The following is a 16,168-nucleotide window of genomic DNA, read 5'->3' on the forward strand; positions in this document are numbered from 1 at the left end:
AATTTTTCTCACAGTGCAGCAATTCAGATGCAGAGGTCAGGCCCAATTTAGATGCCAAAATAATGACACAAGATGAAACATCTTGAACCAGAAACACCCTTTCAAGCTTTATGCCTTTGTGTGTGTATGTGCAAAAGTAATCAGTTCCCAAAATGATCTACCTTTTCAAGCAGGTGATTACCTTCTGCCACAAAATCTTTCACAGCAGTTCAGTGTCAGTTAAACATTTCTTGCCATGGTTCATTAGACAGAAAAATCTGCACAATGGCTGACACTTGTCTTAGCTACTTTGTAAATTGTTACTCACGTATATCATAGCTAGAGGGTTCCTTAAACCTTTTCTTGTGAAGGTAGATTAACGGCTGAATTTGGCTATATTATATTATTGAGATGTGTTGATTGCATTTTTTACATGATTTATATCAAAAGATTGCACCTATGCCTGAATTAGAGCTTTCCGATTGCCACTGGAGTTGTGTCTGGAGTTGACACTCAAACACCACAATTCTGTGCTTTACTTTTCTAAATGAGAGCGTCTCTTCAAAGCAATGACATTCCTGTCAGACTGCCACACTCCTGTGGGTCATCAGAGCCCCCTTCATAGCTTTGTATCTTCTAGTAAGCTTTGGGATACTCTTTTAAGTTGCTCAGAAATGGCTTGCTTAATAATAATAATAATGATAATAATAATATATTATTATTTTAATAACAATTTGATTACTATCAAAATATAACATCCAAAAACACAATTCAGAGAAGGGCTAAGAGAATGATTTGGCCTGAAAAAAAATCCTAATGAAGACTTCGGAAGGAAAGTATACTTGACCTCAAATAAGATGGTAGCTGGTAGCAAGTGTGTAAGTAATGAACAGTACACAGAACATGAAATATGGAACCCAAAAGAATACTCAGATGCCTGAATAGGCAGCATTTCAAAAGCAAGAGGTTTGAATAATTTTTACAGAATGTGATTAGATACTGGTCATAGCTCCTTGCCACAGGAAGTCACTGAGGCTGAGAAAATAAGATTGTTTATAAGCAAAGCTAATTATGGTAATAGTAATTAACACTAATTTTCTGCTGGGTATATATTAACATTTACAATTTTTAAGTCTTATGCACTTTCGTTACTGGGGACCTGCATGACAGTTCAAGGTGGGGGGTGATGAATCTCTAATCTTCTTACTACATAAATCACCTACTTAGCCGCAATCTGGGAGGCAATAATCTTGGATTAATTGTCCCCGTTTTTCACTCAGTACATCAGTCCCATGCAGCCTCTTATATTGCAGCCCCTTCTTTACCAAGACACAATGAAAACTCTGTACATAATTCACTAAAAGACATGATTTCTTTCAATTTCAGGTTCTTTACCACTTTCTGATTTGAAAAAAAGTTCTGAGACACCCACTGATTTTGAGAATCAAGAGTTACATCTTACTATAACCTTCTACCTCCCCCACAAAACACAACCAGAAAAAACCCTGTTGTCCTCAACCCTCTAAATTACAGTGCTTACCCACTTTTTTTTTTTCCTCCTTTAAAAGACACCGAAGGATTTGTTCTATGATATCAGATATCTTCCCCCTTGCAAATCCTCTTGCCTCAAGAGAAGGTATATTCTGGGCCTGACTGTACTGTTTTACAAGTATATCAGACTTATTATTCTGAATAACTCTGAAATTACACTTCTTTGAAGAGATTTAAAAACTCTTTCCAAAGGAATAAACTTACCCATCCAGACTTCTCCAAACTGACCAGCTCCAAGTTTCTTCACTAATTTAATTGATTCCCGTGGGATTTCCCATGCATCTTTATCCCATGGTTTTTGAGGCTTGGGACTAATACAAGCTTTTTCCAACTTTCTGCATAAGCCATCTGATTGCTCTGGTTTTCAAAGGAAAAACAAAATATGTTAGACTTCTGTGCCTCAGGACTTGAGACAAACATTACTTAATTACAGGTGTGCACTAACCAGCCTAAAGTAATTTTCAAAATAATCAGGTGTTTTGATGAAAAGGTAACCTTTCTGGTGCTTTTACATAACTTTAAGCACCTCTGAACTGATATTTGGTATTCAGAGACCAATTTAAAATAGAAGTGTCACATGCATCTGGTTACTATCAGCTTATTAAGGTTCTTTTAGTACAATTCATATCAACTAAATAAAATATAAGATCTGTTTACTGACAACATGTTGATGAAGATGCACACTAGAGTCAGGCTTGGGACCTGTATTCTAAATTTGTCATTAAATTTTCTTGAAACATTGCTTCAGACACATGTGCATGCAAGCATAAGTAGGTCACCATTTTTTTTCTCCAGACACTGACCAGCTACAACTTTAATACAAATGTATTCTCAGGATTTCCAGCTGTGCCAAAGAATTACCACACAAGTCTAACAACTCAGAGAAATCTCATGACCAAGTCTTCAGTGTGGCTTTCAAAAATCACTGTGTGATTTTCTGTCCTACATTTTTCATCTTTGTCTTCCCAGTTCTGAGACTTAAAAATATATTTTGGAGCTGTTCACCAGGAGGTTATGCACAATGAAAAGTCACTCTTGAAGCTAAAACATAGGTAGAAACTTGTCCCTTCGTCTCCATCCCCCTTTTTAAAATAATAAATGTATACATTCTGTGTGGGTGGGATCTTCTTTCTTTGAATTCAATGGACTTCTACTTCCTTCAAAATGCCTTTCACAGTAAATAAATAATTTTATGAGAAAAATAAAAACAATTCCACACTCAACACTGCAAGAAGACATTCACAAGTCTATGTGTATTTCTGCTAACTGTGAATACAAATTTACTTTCAAATACAGAATTTATTTATTTACAATGCAGTCTATTCTTACTGTAGTTTCACATCATCATAACTCTGATGAGGTGTTTTATAAAGTTATTCTTTATTTCACAGTGGTATGCCACAGAGCAAGCCACATTAGGTCTGATTATGATAAAGTTACTTGGGTTCCAACCAGTTTTGTCTTTGATAACATGCATGCCTGAGTTCTTTAGGAAACAAATAAAAAAAAAGATTAAAAGGTTTGAAACAAAACAAGAAAGCATTTATTTTCCTTCACAGAAAATAATGGCTGTATTCTATTAAGTAATCCACTAACTGATTTAACTTACTTTGATAATGTTTGATCATATCATTGATGTTAGGAAAAGTTATTCTTGGAGAGATGTAAAATCCTCCATTGTCTAGACTCCTAATTTTGTAGTGCTTAATAACATCACCATGCTGTGGATCATAGTCTCTTATGGAGAGAGAATAGCTCCCTGTGGATAAAGAAAGAAGGGTCATTAACAGATAGCAAAAGTCAGCAGTGTCCATGCATATACAGTTGAGCCTAAATCACCTTTTGTCTGTTTTTACTCCCTTATTTCCTCAAAAAGCATTTTGCAATCAACAGGAGGAAGTTAGCCAATAGCCGGTCCTGAACTTGTCACTAAAATGCTTACAGTCACACTTTCTTTTTCAATCTTATTCAACAAACTCAAGAGTTCCATAATTCTTTCAACAAGACGTGCAACACCCACTTCTGCAGAAAGTACCCCCAGCTTGAGTGGAGCTGGCTGGGAAAGCAAGGACAGGGGTGAAATTTGGTGATCGGAGTTTCGGAAAAGGAACACTCTGGATGTCATGGGCCAACGAGCAAAAGGATAGTTTGGAGATGGCTTGAGGCTTACAGGAGGGAGAGCAGATCTGTTAGTCCAAGGGAGCCTAACCTCAACTGGAATTTAAGATAGAGCAGCAGAGCATCTACCCTTAACTACAGAGCTCTTCATTTCTTCTACTCATACAATTCTCATCCATTTTCAAAGGATAAGAAACCACCTCACTCCCTTCTCTCTCCCCACACACACATGCAGTGACAGAAGGTACTAGAAAGAAACATTTTGGTGCTACTTAGTTTTACTCTCAGCAGCTTATGTTCAATTTAGGAGTCTTCATTTGAGAGCACAGAAACAATGATACAGGCCCATTACAGAAAACTAGCCAATCAAGAATCTGCACTGTTAGGTCCTGAAAAACTACCCAGTGGAGAGGACAGACATATGATCTGCTGAAGGGATTCATACATCTTCCTCTGGAGGATGCAGTGTTAAGAGTATCCAGTTGGAGTATTCAGTCAGGCTGTTCTCAGAGTCCAGACACTGGGGCAGAACCTCCGACACTCTTCAGTGTCACAGCCAAAGAGTCTGAGATCTCACTAAGCTTTTCAGTGCAAAGGACTCTGTCTACAGCACAAAACCTCTACCAAAAGGCTTTTTGAAAAAAATCACACTCTAGTGCAGAAGTGTGAACCCTCATTATGCACTAACTAGATTTTAAGATTTGTAGCAATGGATGCAGATCGAATAATGGAAGACTATAAAATGCAGCAAATACTACTATTTACAGTGAAAAGTGTCCTTCAATAAAGGAATCACAAATTTTAGGAAGAGAAAAGACCTCTCACTTCATTCATTCCTGCTTCTTGTCAGTGTAATCACACGCACACACTTTTTTTTTCCCTAGCTCAACTTCGGGTGTTAACCTGTAAGTCTCTTCTCTCTTTTCCTGGTGATTTTCTCATCCTTCTCACTCCTACAGAACTGCAGAAAATTCACACAATAGGACACACTGGGACTACTCGACACCCAGTGCCACCTGATGCCAATTTTTGTGAAGGCAGACTGTATGTTTTTAACTCTACTATCAATTCCAAAGTAACCCACGCCAAAGCCTACCTTTTAATGTTTCACTTTCTCTGATAAGGAAAGCTCCAGGACTATTTCCAGGAGCCAGGAGTTGTCTTTCGGCATCTTTTCGGGTTATGTCTTTGAAGAACCATCTGAAAAGTATTTCAAAGAGTTAGAACCATTTCTATCCCCCACCCACAGAGGATACACCACCAGGGTGAAGAAGCAGCTTGCCAGTATTTAGAGCCTGGGAGAACTTACTCTTCTGTTTCCAGGGTGTCTACTTTTGCTACGTAGTTGCTGGGAATGAAGCCTTCCTTCCTTGATGTGAGAGATTTTGCTCTCCACCATTCTCCCAGCCTGAAAAACAGAAACAACAGTAGTATTCACAGGAAAGGAAAATGAGTGTTGTTTGTGTTCTACTGTGCTGAGAGCTTTGCCCACGCTGGAGAGAGAAGCATCATCTTTCTCTGAACTCTGAACCCCCCTGTACAAGGGCACATTTGTATTTTCATATATAAAGAAGCTCAACATTAATACACTGATGTTATGAGTAGGATATCAAAAAATTATAAAGGGCATTAGATGAGTCCAAAGAAAAACTAAGATACAATCAGTACTGTCATACTTACTCCTCAATAACTTTCAATTTTTCTCCTTTTTTGAAGGACAAATCATCTTCATGAATGCCATCATAGGGATACAAAGCTACCACAATGACTCCATGATCCTCTGTTTCTGCAAAGGTAGAAAACCAAAGGCACATTCACATTATTTTGCAGACTGACATGGGCATAGCACACAGCACTAAGTTTCCTATGAAAACGTACCTTCACTGACAAACCTCTGTCCTGGTAAGAGCTGTGCTTCTGGATTTGCCTACAATAAAATATGTCTTTAATTAGGCAGTTTTGAGATCTTTGTTACAATCTTACAGTACAATTACATATTATTCAGTTGCTTTGGTATCATCTTATGTATCTTAAAAGGAAATGCTCCAGTCTTTTTACACCATTCTTCAAAAATTAATTACAACATAAAAATAGAGTAAGTCCCCACTAGACCTTGAATTGAGTGGCTCAGACCTCAGGAAGGTGTGACACAAGCTGTAGGGAGGAAGTTCACAGCTTTGTGACTTCTGCTGAAGAGGCTTTAAGCAGGGCTCTTTAACAGGACAGTTACTAACATGTAGCTGTCACGCTAAAGAACGACAAGCGTGCTTATATTGCTAAGAATGTGCAAGAAAAAAAAAGAGTAATTAAAAAAATTCCCAAATGGTAGTTTGTGATGTTTGTACATTGACTGAGAGCACACTGAGTCAGCTAGTGACAGGGGAGAGAGGCGTGTCAATCACACCCGCAGAGAGCATGGCCCTTCAGTAAAGGCAGTCAGGAAATATGGTTTCCTCAGCATGGTAGAGAGCAAAGGGAAAAAAGGTACCAGTCAATCTGCAAAACAGCAAACCCATTTGGTACCCAACAGGACTCCCTTCCCAGCACCTTCCTTTCTAATGCCAGGCAGCACATGTGGACCTGCCATTAGCCAGTTCCTCCTGCAGTACAGCCCTGCTTCCTTTGCCACTGCACCCTCCTCTCCCCACCTATGCACCTCGTGCAAGGTTGAGTAGTGGTCTTCAGTGGGTAAAAGGAAGGCTGACTAGAGCTGGTAAAGAATGGCTCGTGATTCCTTTTTAAATTACATAATCAACACCTGGACCCTATAGCTATTAAAAACAGTTCTAAACTGCTTCACATTTTCTAAAGTCACCCAGCATTCTTCTACAGACATAGGTATATCTAGATCCAGCATTGTAAAGAATTAGTTTTCTTGCAGAAAACTACAACAAACGTAAAGTAATTAAGTAACAAACTGCCATGTTTTATTTCTTTAAGTACTTATTCGTTGAGGGTAAACTGCACATTAAAAGCCCAGTTGTGGACTAATGATAATTTGAATTTCTTCATGCATGTGCTTTGGATTGAAATTTAAGTTATGCCAGTCATGCTTTGATCTTGCTACTGGAATTCTCCCCTGAGACTATCTACTTACTGGCCTTTGCTGTTTATTGGACGTTGGATCCCTCACATAAATAGTTCGTTCAGTTTTACGTACTGGTTGATTCTTCAAATCTAGACCATCTCCATGCAGATTCTCTTTCCTTTTTGATTTTATACATCCCATATTTCCTGTTGGAATAAAAAAGGTATTAAACAAAAACATTATGCCATATACCAAACCGTTTCCCATGCAATCATCTGGGCTACGCATCAAAAATGTGCTTCCTTTTCATACACAATAGTTCACAGGGAGAACAACTGAAGGTTAGGAACACATGCTGAAAGCTCTTTTCTGCTGCAAATGAAAGAAATGACTTATTGTCTCAATCCACAGATGAAGTAAATATTTCAAAATAGTTATTTACCATTTCAACATTTTCAGATTTATCATCTCTTCTCCCTAATCTGCCCTCCACCACCAAACCCCTTGCGTCTTTCTGATACTTCTGTGAGCTTCAGAATTGATCTAAAAAGATTATAATTACTGTAGTGACAACTTATTTCTGTATGTTTCAGAGAAAAGGCTGCTTTGGAGGATGTAGGAAAAAAATTCCAGTCCGACTGATGAGAACTGCAGCTGGAGTTAGCAATGCCTGTATCTCCCCACTTCATTTTGCGTATGCCAGTCTAGCAGGGACCTCCATTTGATTCACATCCCTGTCCCACGTGAGGCTGATGACTTGTGCAGTCCCAGCTCCATGGCAGATATGCTGCTACTGTGACCAATCTCCTTGTTCAAACAGGCCTGTTACAGCAGTCTGAAACAGCCAATGTGGGTATTAGTGACAGCAAATCACCACACGAGTATTTCTTCTTCAATAAAATTTAGAAAGATAATTCTTCTCTCAGGATGTGTAGTCATGCTAAATCTGATGAGATACAGCTGTTAGCATCTACATGACTGGAACCTGACTGCTAATCCCATGATGTAATTACATAGTACTTCAGCAAGCATATATACATTATCTCTATATTCCTCCCTCAGAGGGGAGTAATTATACTTACTCTTCAAAGAATCCACTATGAATGCTTTTCAAACCTCTCCTTCCTTCCTCTCTCCCTCCTTTCAGGTCAGTGCTCTAATGCTAAGTTCACAGTCACATTTTCCCTTGCAGGCACACACTCTCACTCCCCCCCTGCCCTAATTAATCTTTAAAGCCAGTTCTCTGAAGAACAATGTAAAACCTAAAATAAGAGCTCCGTGCATATATGGGGTCAAGTAAACCATCACTGACTAAAACAGAGTTGGAGAAGCTAAAACAGATTGTAACGCTCTACACTACATCTCACTTTTACCTTCATCTCTAGGATCAAAAAGGTCATCATAGTAAACAGTTAAAGTAGTAGAGGCATCCAGTTGCAGACACAACTGTTTCAATATGATGGTGCCTTATACACCCTATTCTGCAAGTAGGAAAATGAGCCTTTTGTAACAATACTGATAATAACCATAATCCTAACTGACTATAACAATAAGCCAAGGCCATAAATGCTCCACATGGCAGGTCTAAATTTCCCACATTGCTCTCATTTAATCTCCCATTCTGCTACTGAGGAAGCAGATGCACTATCCTATCCATGGGCTGAATGTTTTCTCTTAAACATGAGAGGAGGGTACCTCCTCTCCTAATTTCTGCAAATTATCTGTCACCTATTGCCAACAAATCTTGGGTGTCCATAAGATTTCTGTACTGATGCAGCGAAATGTGATACTGGTTTAAAGAACTCATTGCTCCCCTTCTCATCTTCTCTTGAAATAAAAAGAAAAGGAATCATACAGAAAATCAATGGGCACTGACCAGGCATCATCATCCCACAGAGGCAGAGAATACAGTTTCCTCTCCTTGTGTGTCAACATTTAAGTGTTTTCATACTTGTCTGAAGGCACTGTGGGGCACCTTCAGCCCTTAGAAGCAAACATCTTTAATGCTTAATTTTAGTTTCTGAAAACACCCATTGGGAGATTTTTCCAAATTCTCAGCTCTATATGGGTTACATACTAGTTGTACCGAAATACTGAGAAGGATTTTTTTTTTAAATTTATTTATTTTTTATTTATTTATTTACAGTTGTGGATATATAGATGACTCTTGTTCTGTAGTTAATGGTTCGTAGGAAATTTCTGTACACCCACAGGCAGGCTGGTGTTTGTACATTCACTCTAGACATCAGGAAGCCCAGGGTTTAATTACCTGCTGTATCTGCAAGATCAGGTACTCAGCCACCTAAGTGCTAACCTTTCTGCTCTTGAATAGTTCTGCTTCTACAGAACAAACAGCTAAAGTGGAGGACATAAGGTAATTTGATCTAAGTTGTCAGCCAAAAATCCCTTTCCCTATTGGTGTAAGAAAACTGAAGATATCTTTAGAGACTGCAGCTTGTCTAGTGCCAGTGCAAACTCAGAGCAAAGCATATTTACTCATTTTTTTTCTGCAGATTAAAACACGTGAACAGCTGTAATTTAAGCCTGCTGTGAGGTTGTGGTGGTAAACTCAAGGTCAGCATTTGTTCGAGACAGTAACAACAGATCAGTGCCAATAAGCAGGTGCTCTGTAATCCCACAGAAGTCCACTCAATGTTGTGTGAAATCACACAAATACAGTATGCGATGGCACCAAACAAAGAGAACATCCTGAGCCTCATGAAGAACCACTTGGTTTTGTTTATTTCCTCATGGAGGTGAAAGCCCCTGGTCCTCATAGAACTTAGCTAGGTCTACATTAGCAAATTGCGCCAACAGTTGGTGCTGAAGCCCATACCTGCTTCAGGGGGGCTCATTGTCCCGTTCACTCCAGTACAGCCCCAAGGACTGAACACTCAGTAGGAGCAAGACCACAGCAAGAGTTTATGTCAAGTTAAGCCCAACAATGCAGCTTCCTAAAGCAGTCCTGTCCTTGCACTCCAACTCTGATTCACAACATGAGCTACAGCCTAGCAAGTGGGGGCAACTGCTTCAGGAGTTTGATCCCGATCTAACTAAAATGCTAACACAGACACTTCCTGAGATTTTTAACCTCTTTATGAAACAAATCTCTTAAATCTTGCAAAAGAAACATATGAAAAATATGCAACAACATAAATGTTTAGCACTTAATATTATAGTCAAGCGTATGATATACAATTTAATATTTAATTTTCCAACCTTACGTCTAAACAAGTATAGGCAGACAATGGAGACAAAGCATAAACAAAGTTGAAAAATAGTTTTTAAACAGCAAAAACCAGATCAACGAGCACATGTTCTTTTGATTTTTGAACTCTTCAAAGGGCACAAAATCTTCTATTTCTGTATGTGCTAAACCTCTGCAAAGCTGTGTGCACTGGGTTCTGGACTGCACATTTAAAATTCCGTAAGATCAGTCCTATGCCCAAAGCAAATGTAGCTGGTTTGGTTTCAAAAGCTTCAGCTCAGTGACTGCTCAGTTCATCTGGAATGCCAGACATATTTATTTCCAGCATATTATTATACATTTTTACTGAAATCTGATCCAGGTCTTTACCAGGATCTTGAGAGTGGTATCAAAGGAAATATTCATTGGGCCAGTATAAAGAGCAGGCACTGACAGGAGAGTTTCAATCAACACGCATTGTATTGGATTTCAAAATATAAAATTCTGTATCATTACCAAAGTTAACTTCACAAACATTCCACCTTAGCAAATTACCCATACCGAAGCTTTGAAACACAAAATATTTCTTTCTTAGTTTATACAGTAGTCATAAGGAAAATCTGAAGGGGGGAAGTTCATTCATGCATAAATAAAATATTTCAGCCAGTGTAAAATGTTTATTTGCATAGCTCTGTTGCTGTATCACAAGGAGCATCAAGGAAGTTTTGTTGAGACATAAAGGAAAAGAGAATATGGTAAGCAAAGCGCAATCCAGAGAGCACAGCACTGTTACGAATAAAACTATGTTATTGTTTGTCAGAGATAAAAATAATAAAATAAATAAAAATAAAAATAATAAAAATAAATCAGAGGAAATGCTGTCTGTCCCTACTCAGAGGTTTCCCATTCCAACAGTTTTGCTGTATAGGAAACACTACTTTTCATCCATTCTTTTTATCTATTGTCCTGTCCAGACCTCTAGACATGAAAGAAAAATATTTAATTAAAAGAAACTCTATATAACATAGCTGCTAACTTTATAAACAAACATCTAAAAATGTAACATCTTCTCTTTTAACAAAGAGCATATTTTATTTCATAGCTAAAAGGTAAAGACAGGTAGTTGAGTTAACATCTGCAGCATGGTTACAAGAATCTAAATTCAGGCACCCTTTAATAACCCACAAGGGTATCCATAAGAACCATCACACAGAGCTTCTGCAGAGGTTGTTCCACAGACACCAATTCTGACGTCTACAGAGGCATTTACCTTGAATTTTTTCTCCAAATCCCCTGTTTCATCTTGCTATAGCAGCACTTGGGTCTTTAATTCCAAAATGGATGGGGGAGGTGGGGATCAGAAACTGGTGCAACATTTTTCCAGGGTTAAAAAGCTGCCGTCTATCCCCCAAATACTATTGTTCTACCTGTCTTTTGCTACATTACCAAGGAGTAATGTATCTAAAGCCACAATACTTCCTACTACAAGAAAAGTTCGTGTGATCATTGCCTGTGCATCCACCATCAGCAGCATTTGAGGTTTCATTTCCTCCCAGAACTTACCCTTCTGCATCATTTACAAAGCCAGTCTCATTTTTCGTTTTGCTTATGGTCACAACTATTCTCCTCCTTGTGATTCTGTTAGATCCAGTATTTACGGCGCACATTAGGAACATTTCCTAAAAATGAATCTGACATGTCTGGGCTTTTCTTGATTTAAGTCACGTCTTCATGAAAATGATTCTCAAATCCTCACAGATTTTCCAACAGTTTAGGGTGGTTTCATTTTAATCTTTGCAAAAAATTCAAACTTTTGAAAAACAACTAAAACAGATTATACTTTGGCTTTTCCAATAATAAAGTAACTTCTAAAAGAAATCGAACTACAACACTGAGTATACAAGCAACTCTATTTATCAAATAAATATCTGTTGTTCAAAAGGTCAGTAATCATGTATATAAACAACCAGTTCTGTGGGCAGCTTAGGCTTTTAACATATACATATGTATTTTAACAGGTACATATATAAATATAAATCTGTGTTCAATTACAAGGTTTATAAGCAGTAAACTCTTCATTTAAGACACAAATATTTCTTACGCATATATACAAAAGATGTTCCTAAGCAGTACAAATAAGAGAGAGACAGTGCATTAAGAAATAAAAAGAAAAAAAAGTTAAAATCAAGATCCCCAAATTATTCTGAGTCTTGAACACTGCTCTATTTTTAAGCTTCTGAATCAAAGAGCAGGAAACAATTGTTTACACCTATATATAAAAATAACCAACTGATTTTAAAACTGAAGCTTTAAAGCAGCTTAGAGAGCAGAGGCATAAATAATCTTATTTTTTAACACCTCCTTCAAAAATTGAAAATAATATCTCTTCCCTCCTCTGTTTTAGACGTTTCATTGTGGCCTTTAATGCCAGCTGGTTTGCTGCTACTTAACAAGTTATAAAGCCAGAGGTAACATAGTGATGCCTTCATCAGATCTCCTGAATAATTGAGAATGCGAGACTTCTCTGTATTACCCTTAAGGTCAAGGCAGAAGTGTCTCAAAAAACAAACAAACTCAGAGTGATCAACTTAGATCTAAAACTGCTGGGGAGGAAGAATAGTAAGTCCACTCTGCCCAAGGACACAAACACATGCTTTCTCAGCACCCCATCCAACTTTCTACATCATTTCAATCAACTGCTCAAGTTTCTTAACATATATTGCTGACTTTCACTCTATGTTGATCCATTTCCACATCACCTGTGGCACCTGAGTGTTAAAACGATCTTCTGTACCTCTGTTATTGGGACTATGAAGAGGACCATCTCTGAGGGGTGGGGGAAACCTGGGTTCATTTCCAAGCCATCATCACATGGTGCAGAATGGCAAAATAATCTCCAAGGAACACAGAGGAGGAGTTTAATTTAAGGGGGTAGAGCTCAGCAAAGCCTCATCAGCACTGCTCTATACATATTTGTGCCAATGAAGATGTGCTACTAGACCGGAGTGATAATAAGAGTGGCAAAAGTAAATTATCGGTGGTTGGGAGTAATGTGAAAGAATTAAAATGGAATGCAACTAAACAGAACTAGATTACTATTCCTTGCCTGTCTCAAAAATGATCAGTTTTGGGTTTGTTCAGCCTTGGTCTTATACCTGAAATTCATCACATGTATATATAGATAAAAAAATATAAAAGATGTATACGTAGAATCACGGAATCATCTAGATTGGAAAAAACCTTGAAGATCATCCAGTCCAACCATTAACCTAACACTGACAGTTCCCAACTACACCATATCCCTAAGTGCTACATCTACCTGAAATATATTTAATAATATATATTTTATAATATATATACACACACATTCAAATTTCACTGCCTGGTAAGAATCTGACTGCCTAATAACTTTCATCAAACTAGAATTTAGCAAACAGAAATCCTGGGTCAGCTTTCATCTTGGGCTTGTTTCACTTCCCTTATCTTGCTTTTGCACTGGAGACCAACTAGGGGAACTTAAGCAGTTTGTTCTTCCCTTGCCTTTCTGCTGAAAACAATTATGTATGTCTCAGACACTCCTCATCTCATGTAATTTATTTTCTTTTTATATTTATCTTATTTCTATACATCCAGATTACATCGTCTCTGTCTCCCAAACCGAATTTCTCCCTTATATGATACATACACACACGGGCACAAATCACCATGTTCTCCCTGCAATGCATATAAAAAAGAGCATGGATAGCCTAAATCTACTCAGTGTTTAACTATGACAGACTTGCCCCATGTAGATTCCTGTTGTTCATGTGATGTGAGAAGCAATAGTCCAGTTGACAGCATTTTTAAAAAAGGAAAAAATTTGGGGAATCCTTGAGCTGCTTCAGTCTTTTTTGGGAAAAGGTGAGACAAAGCTAAAATAATATTTTAACATACATATCTATATAAAGAGGTGAAGAAGAGAAACAAGTTAATCCCCAGTGTAAACATCAAAACCCAAACATTACTGCAGTGGAAAAGTATGCAACAAGCATGTTACTGTGAGAGTCCCTCAAACTTATCCTCATTTAAGTCAAAACCTCAAATTTCCAGGGGTGCACTTCTAGCATAGCAAGATAACAAAGCTATCTAGTTTATCACCCATGATTAGAGCGCAAGACTAAAAATTACCTTCTGGGAAAGGCAGACCTGTTCTGAGCAGCACAAACACATTGTACAAGCTCAGAAGCGAGTTTGCCATGCTCCATTTTTAGAGAGGTTAATGGTGGGTGGTGGGGAATAACAAAATATTATTGTTGCAAGGTTTCAGAACCCCACACCACTTGGCTTAAAAGCTGTCCTGTAATTCCCAGTCTTAAGCAGCTTTGGGGACAATAATGGCATTTAGCCCTTCATTCTCTCAGGCAGTTAGAAAGAAGTCACATCTCTTTCAGTCTCTTTTCTAGGCTTTAAAGACCAAGAGCTCCCAGTGTTTTCCATTTCCACTGGTTATCCTAGGAGCCCTGCTTCACATCTGTTTCAGTTTGAACTCCTTGAACCGAGTTGGTCAGGTGTGATGATGATGACTTTCAGTAATGTCTTTCAGCAAATAGTGTTAATATTTCTTCCATCTACAGAAATATGTTGCCCAATAATTCCTGGAATTAATTTATTATTTTCATACTTTCATCACACTAGATTGTTATAATCACATTGTGATCCGTTAAGACATCCAAGTTTGTCTCCTTTTTCATAATGATAAACTGTTGTCACAGCACACTTTCATATTTCTAGTGGCATGACCTTACACCCTGATATTAATTTTCTCCCTATTATTTTGCCAGACCATTCTTTCTGCATGATATTTTCAGCCGCCTGTGTGTTTCTAATGCCTCCTAATATCACAAGGAGATTCCTGTTTTTTCATTGCAAACGAAAGTATTAAAAAAGAAAGTCTCAAGGTAATGCTAATGTAACATCAGGCAACAGAGTGGTCTTGCCAAGAGTTTGGGGAAGTGCAGCAGACAGGCACCACTACCCCATTCAGCTTCTTTCACAGTTCCTTCCTTAGCAATTGCAACCAAGACAAATTCTACTTTGTCCATGCTATCTCAGATTATTTTTTATGGTTTTCCTATATCAGTTACAGAAAGTATCACCCTATCACCTTCATGCTCTCCAACACTTGCATATCTATTACAGTTATAAATCTGTCACATTTCTACTTCCTCTGCAATGTTCAGTTTTAAGCCCTGCACCAGTATTTCTGCTTCTCTTCCTCAGACCTCAGATTCCTTATGTTAGTGCACAAATATCTCAGTCCAACTAAACCAACCTGGGTTGGCAGAAACCTTTCCTGAACTCCTTACCAAGCTGACTACTGTTGTCATTGACATGCTCAACACCCCTTCTTCCACCATTTGGTGTCCTGTTTTCCTTTCTCACATTGGCCTGCATACTGAAATCAGGGGTAGGACTCTGCAACTTTCATAAGTCAAGTAGACTTTCTGCCTTGAAAGTTTTTTAAATAAACATTCAAGTCAGAACAGAGAAAAAAAGGTGTGCTGCCATCTGACTGTAGTGGAAGTGGACTGTGTATTACATCATACAGCACAAATCTCCCAACAGCTGACATAAGGACAAGAAACCTCTGGTGAGATAAAATACCTGGAGTTGCTGCACTGATTGTACTGATGTGTTTCTGGGAAAGGCAAACCCATTCTGAGCAGCGCAATCACATCATACAAAGAAAAACACTTTCTCCTATACCCTCCCTCCATTTTTAATTTTTGCCTAGACCAGGCATTTTAGCTGTGTAATAACCAACATTAACTAACACATTGCTATACTAAATAAAAAAAGAAGTTACTTAAGTTATCACACCTCAAACTTCCAAGGTATGAAGTGATCCAATATAGCTCTATAGAAACCTGATGTGGTCAGGTGAGATTTGAGGATTATATACTTTCCTCTACAGCCTTTGAAATAGGAGTGCTTTGAGAAAACCAACTGCATCAGCAAAGTTTTCTACAATCAAATGATACTAATCCATAGTCCAACCTTTTGTTGCCTGGCCTTTAAGTCTTTGGGGAGAGGATAAGCTTATTCAGTGATCAGCTAAGTGATACATGATCTCTGTTGGAACTCATAAATGACAGCAAAACATATATAATAAATATCATCATAGCTGATGACATGAAAGGTAGCTCTAATAAGGGTAGTGGGCCTTGGCCAAGGAAGAAGCATCTTCTATTTTTCTACAAATCCACCACAGTTTTTATGTAGATTTGTTAAAAGCTTTGTTTCATGCAGGAATTTTGGCAGTGGTA

General features: G+C 38.1%; 1 protein-coding gene across 2 annotated transcripts in view; it reads right to left on the reverse strand.

Moving 5' to 3' along the window:
• LYN (LYN proto-oncogene, Src family tyrosine kinase) overlaps positions 1-16,168 on the reverse strand; it is a 52,272-nt gene that overhangs the window by 24,162 nt on the left and 11,942 nt on the right. Inside the window, exons 2-8 of one of the 2 annotated variants that reach the window (XM_074897721.1) lie at positions 6,809-6,882; positions 5,527-5,575; positions 5,329-5,434; positions 4,958-5,056; positions 4,745-4,848; positions 3,140-3,289; positions 1,735-1,887 (exon numbers count right to left, since the gene is read on the reverse strand). In XM_074897721.1, coding sequence (XP_074753822.1) covers positions 1,735-1,887; positions 3,140-3,289; positions 4,745-4,848; positions 4,958-5,056; positions 5,329-5,434; positions 5,527-5,575; positions 6,809-6,877 — 730 coding nt within the window. In that variant the 5' untranslated portion in view covers positions 6,878-6,882. Of the gene's footprint in view, positions 1-1,734; positions 1,888-3,139; positions 3,290-4,744; positions 4,849-4,957; positions 5,057-5,328; positions 5,435-5,526; positions 5,576-6,745; positions 6,883-16,168 lie in introns of both variants that reach the window. The other variant, XM_074897720.1, reaches the window with a different exon arrangement.

This window comes from Athene noctua, chromosome 2, assembly GCF_965140245.1.
Source record: "Athene noctua chromosome 2, bAthNoc1.hap1.1, whole genome shotgun sequence".
NCBI classification, from domain to species: domain Eukaryota; kingdom Metazoa; phylum Chordata; class Aves; order Strigiformes; family Strigidae; genus Athene; species Athene noctua.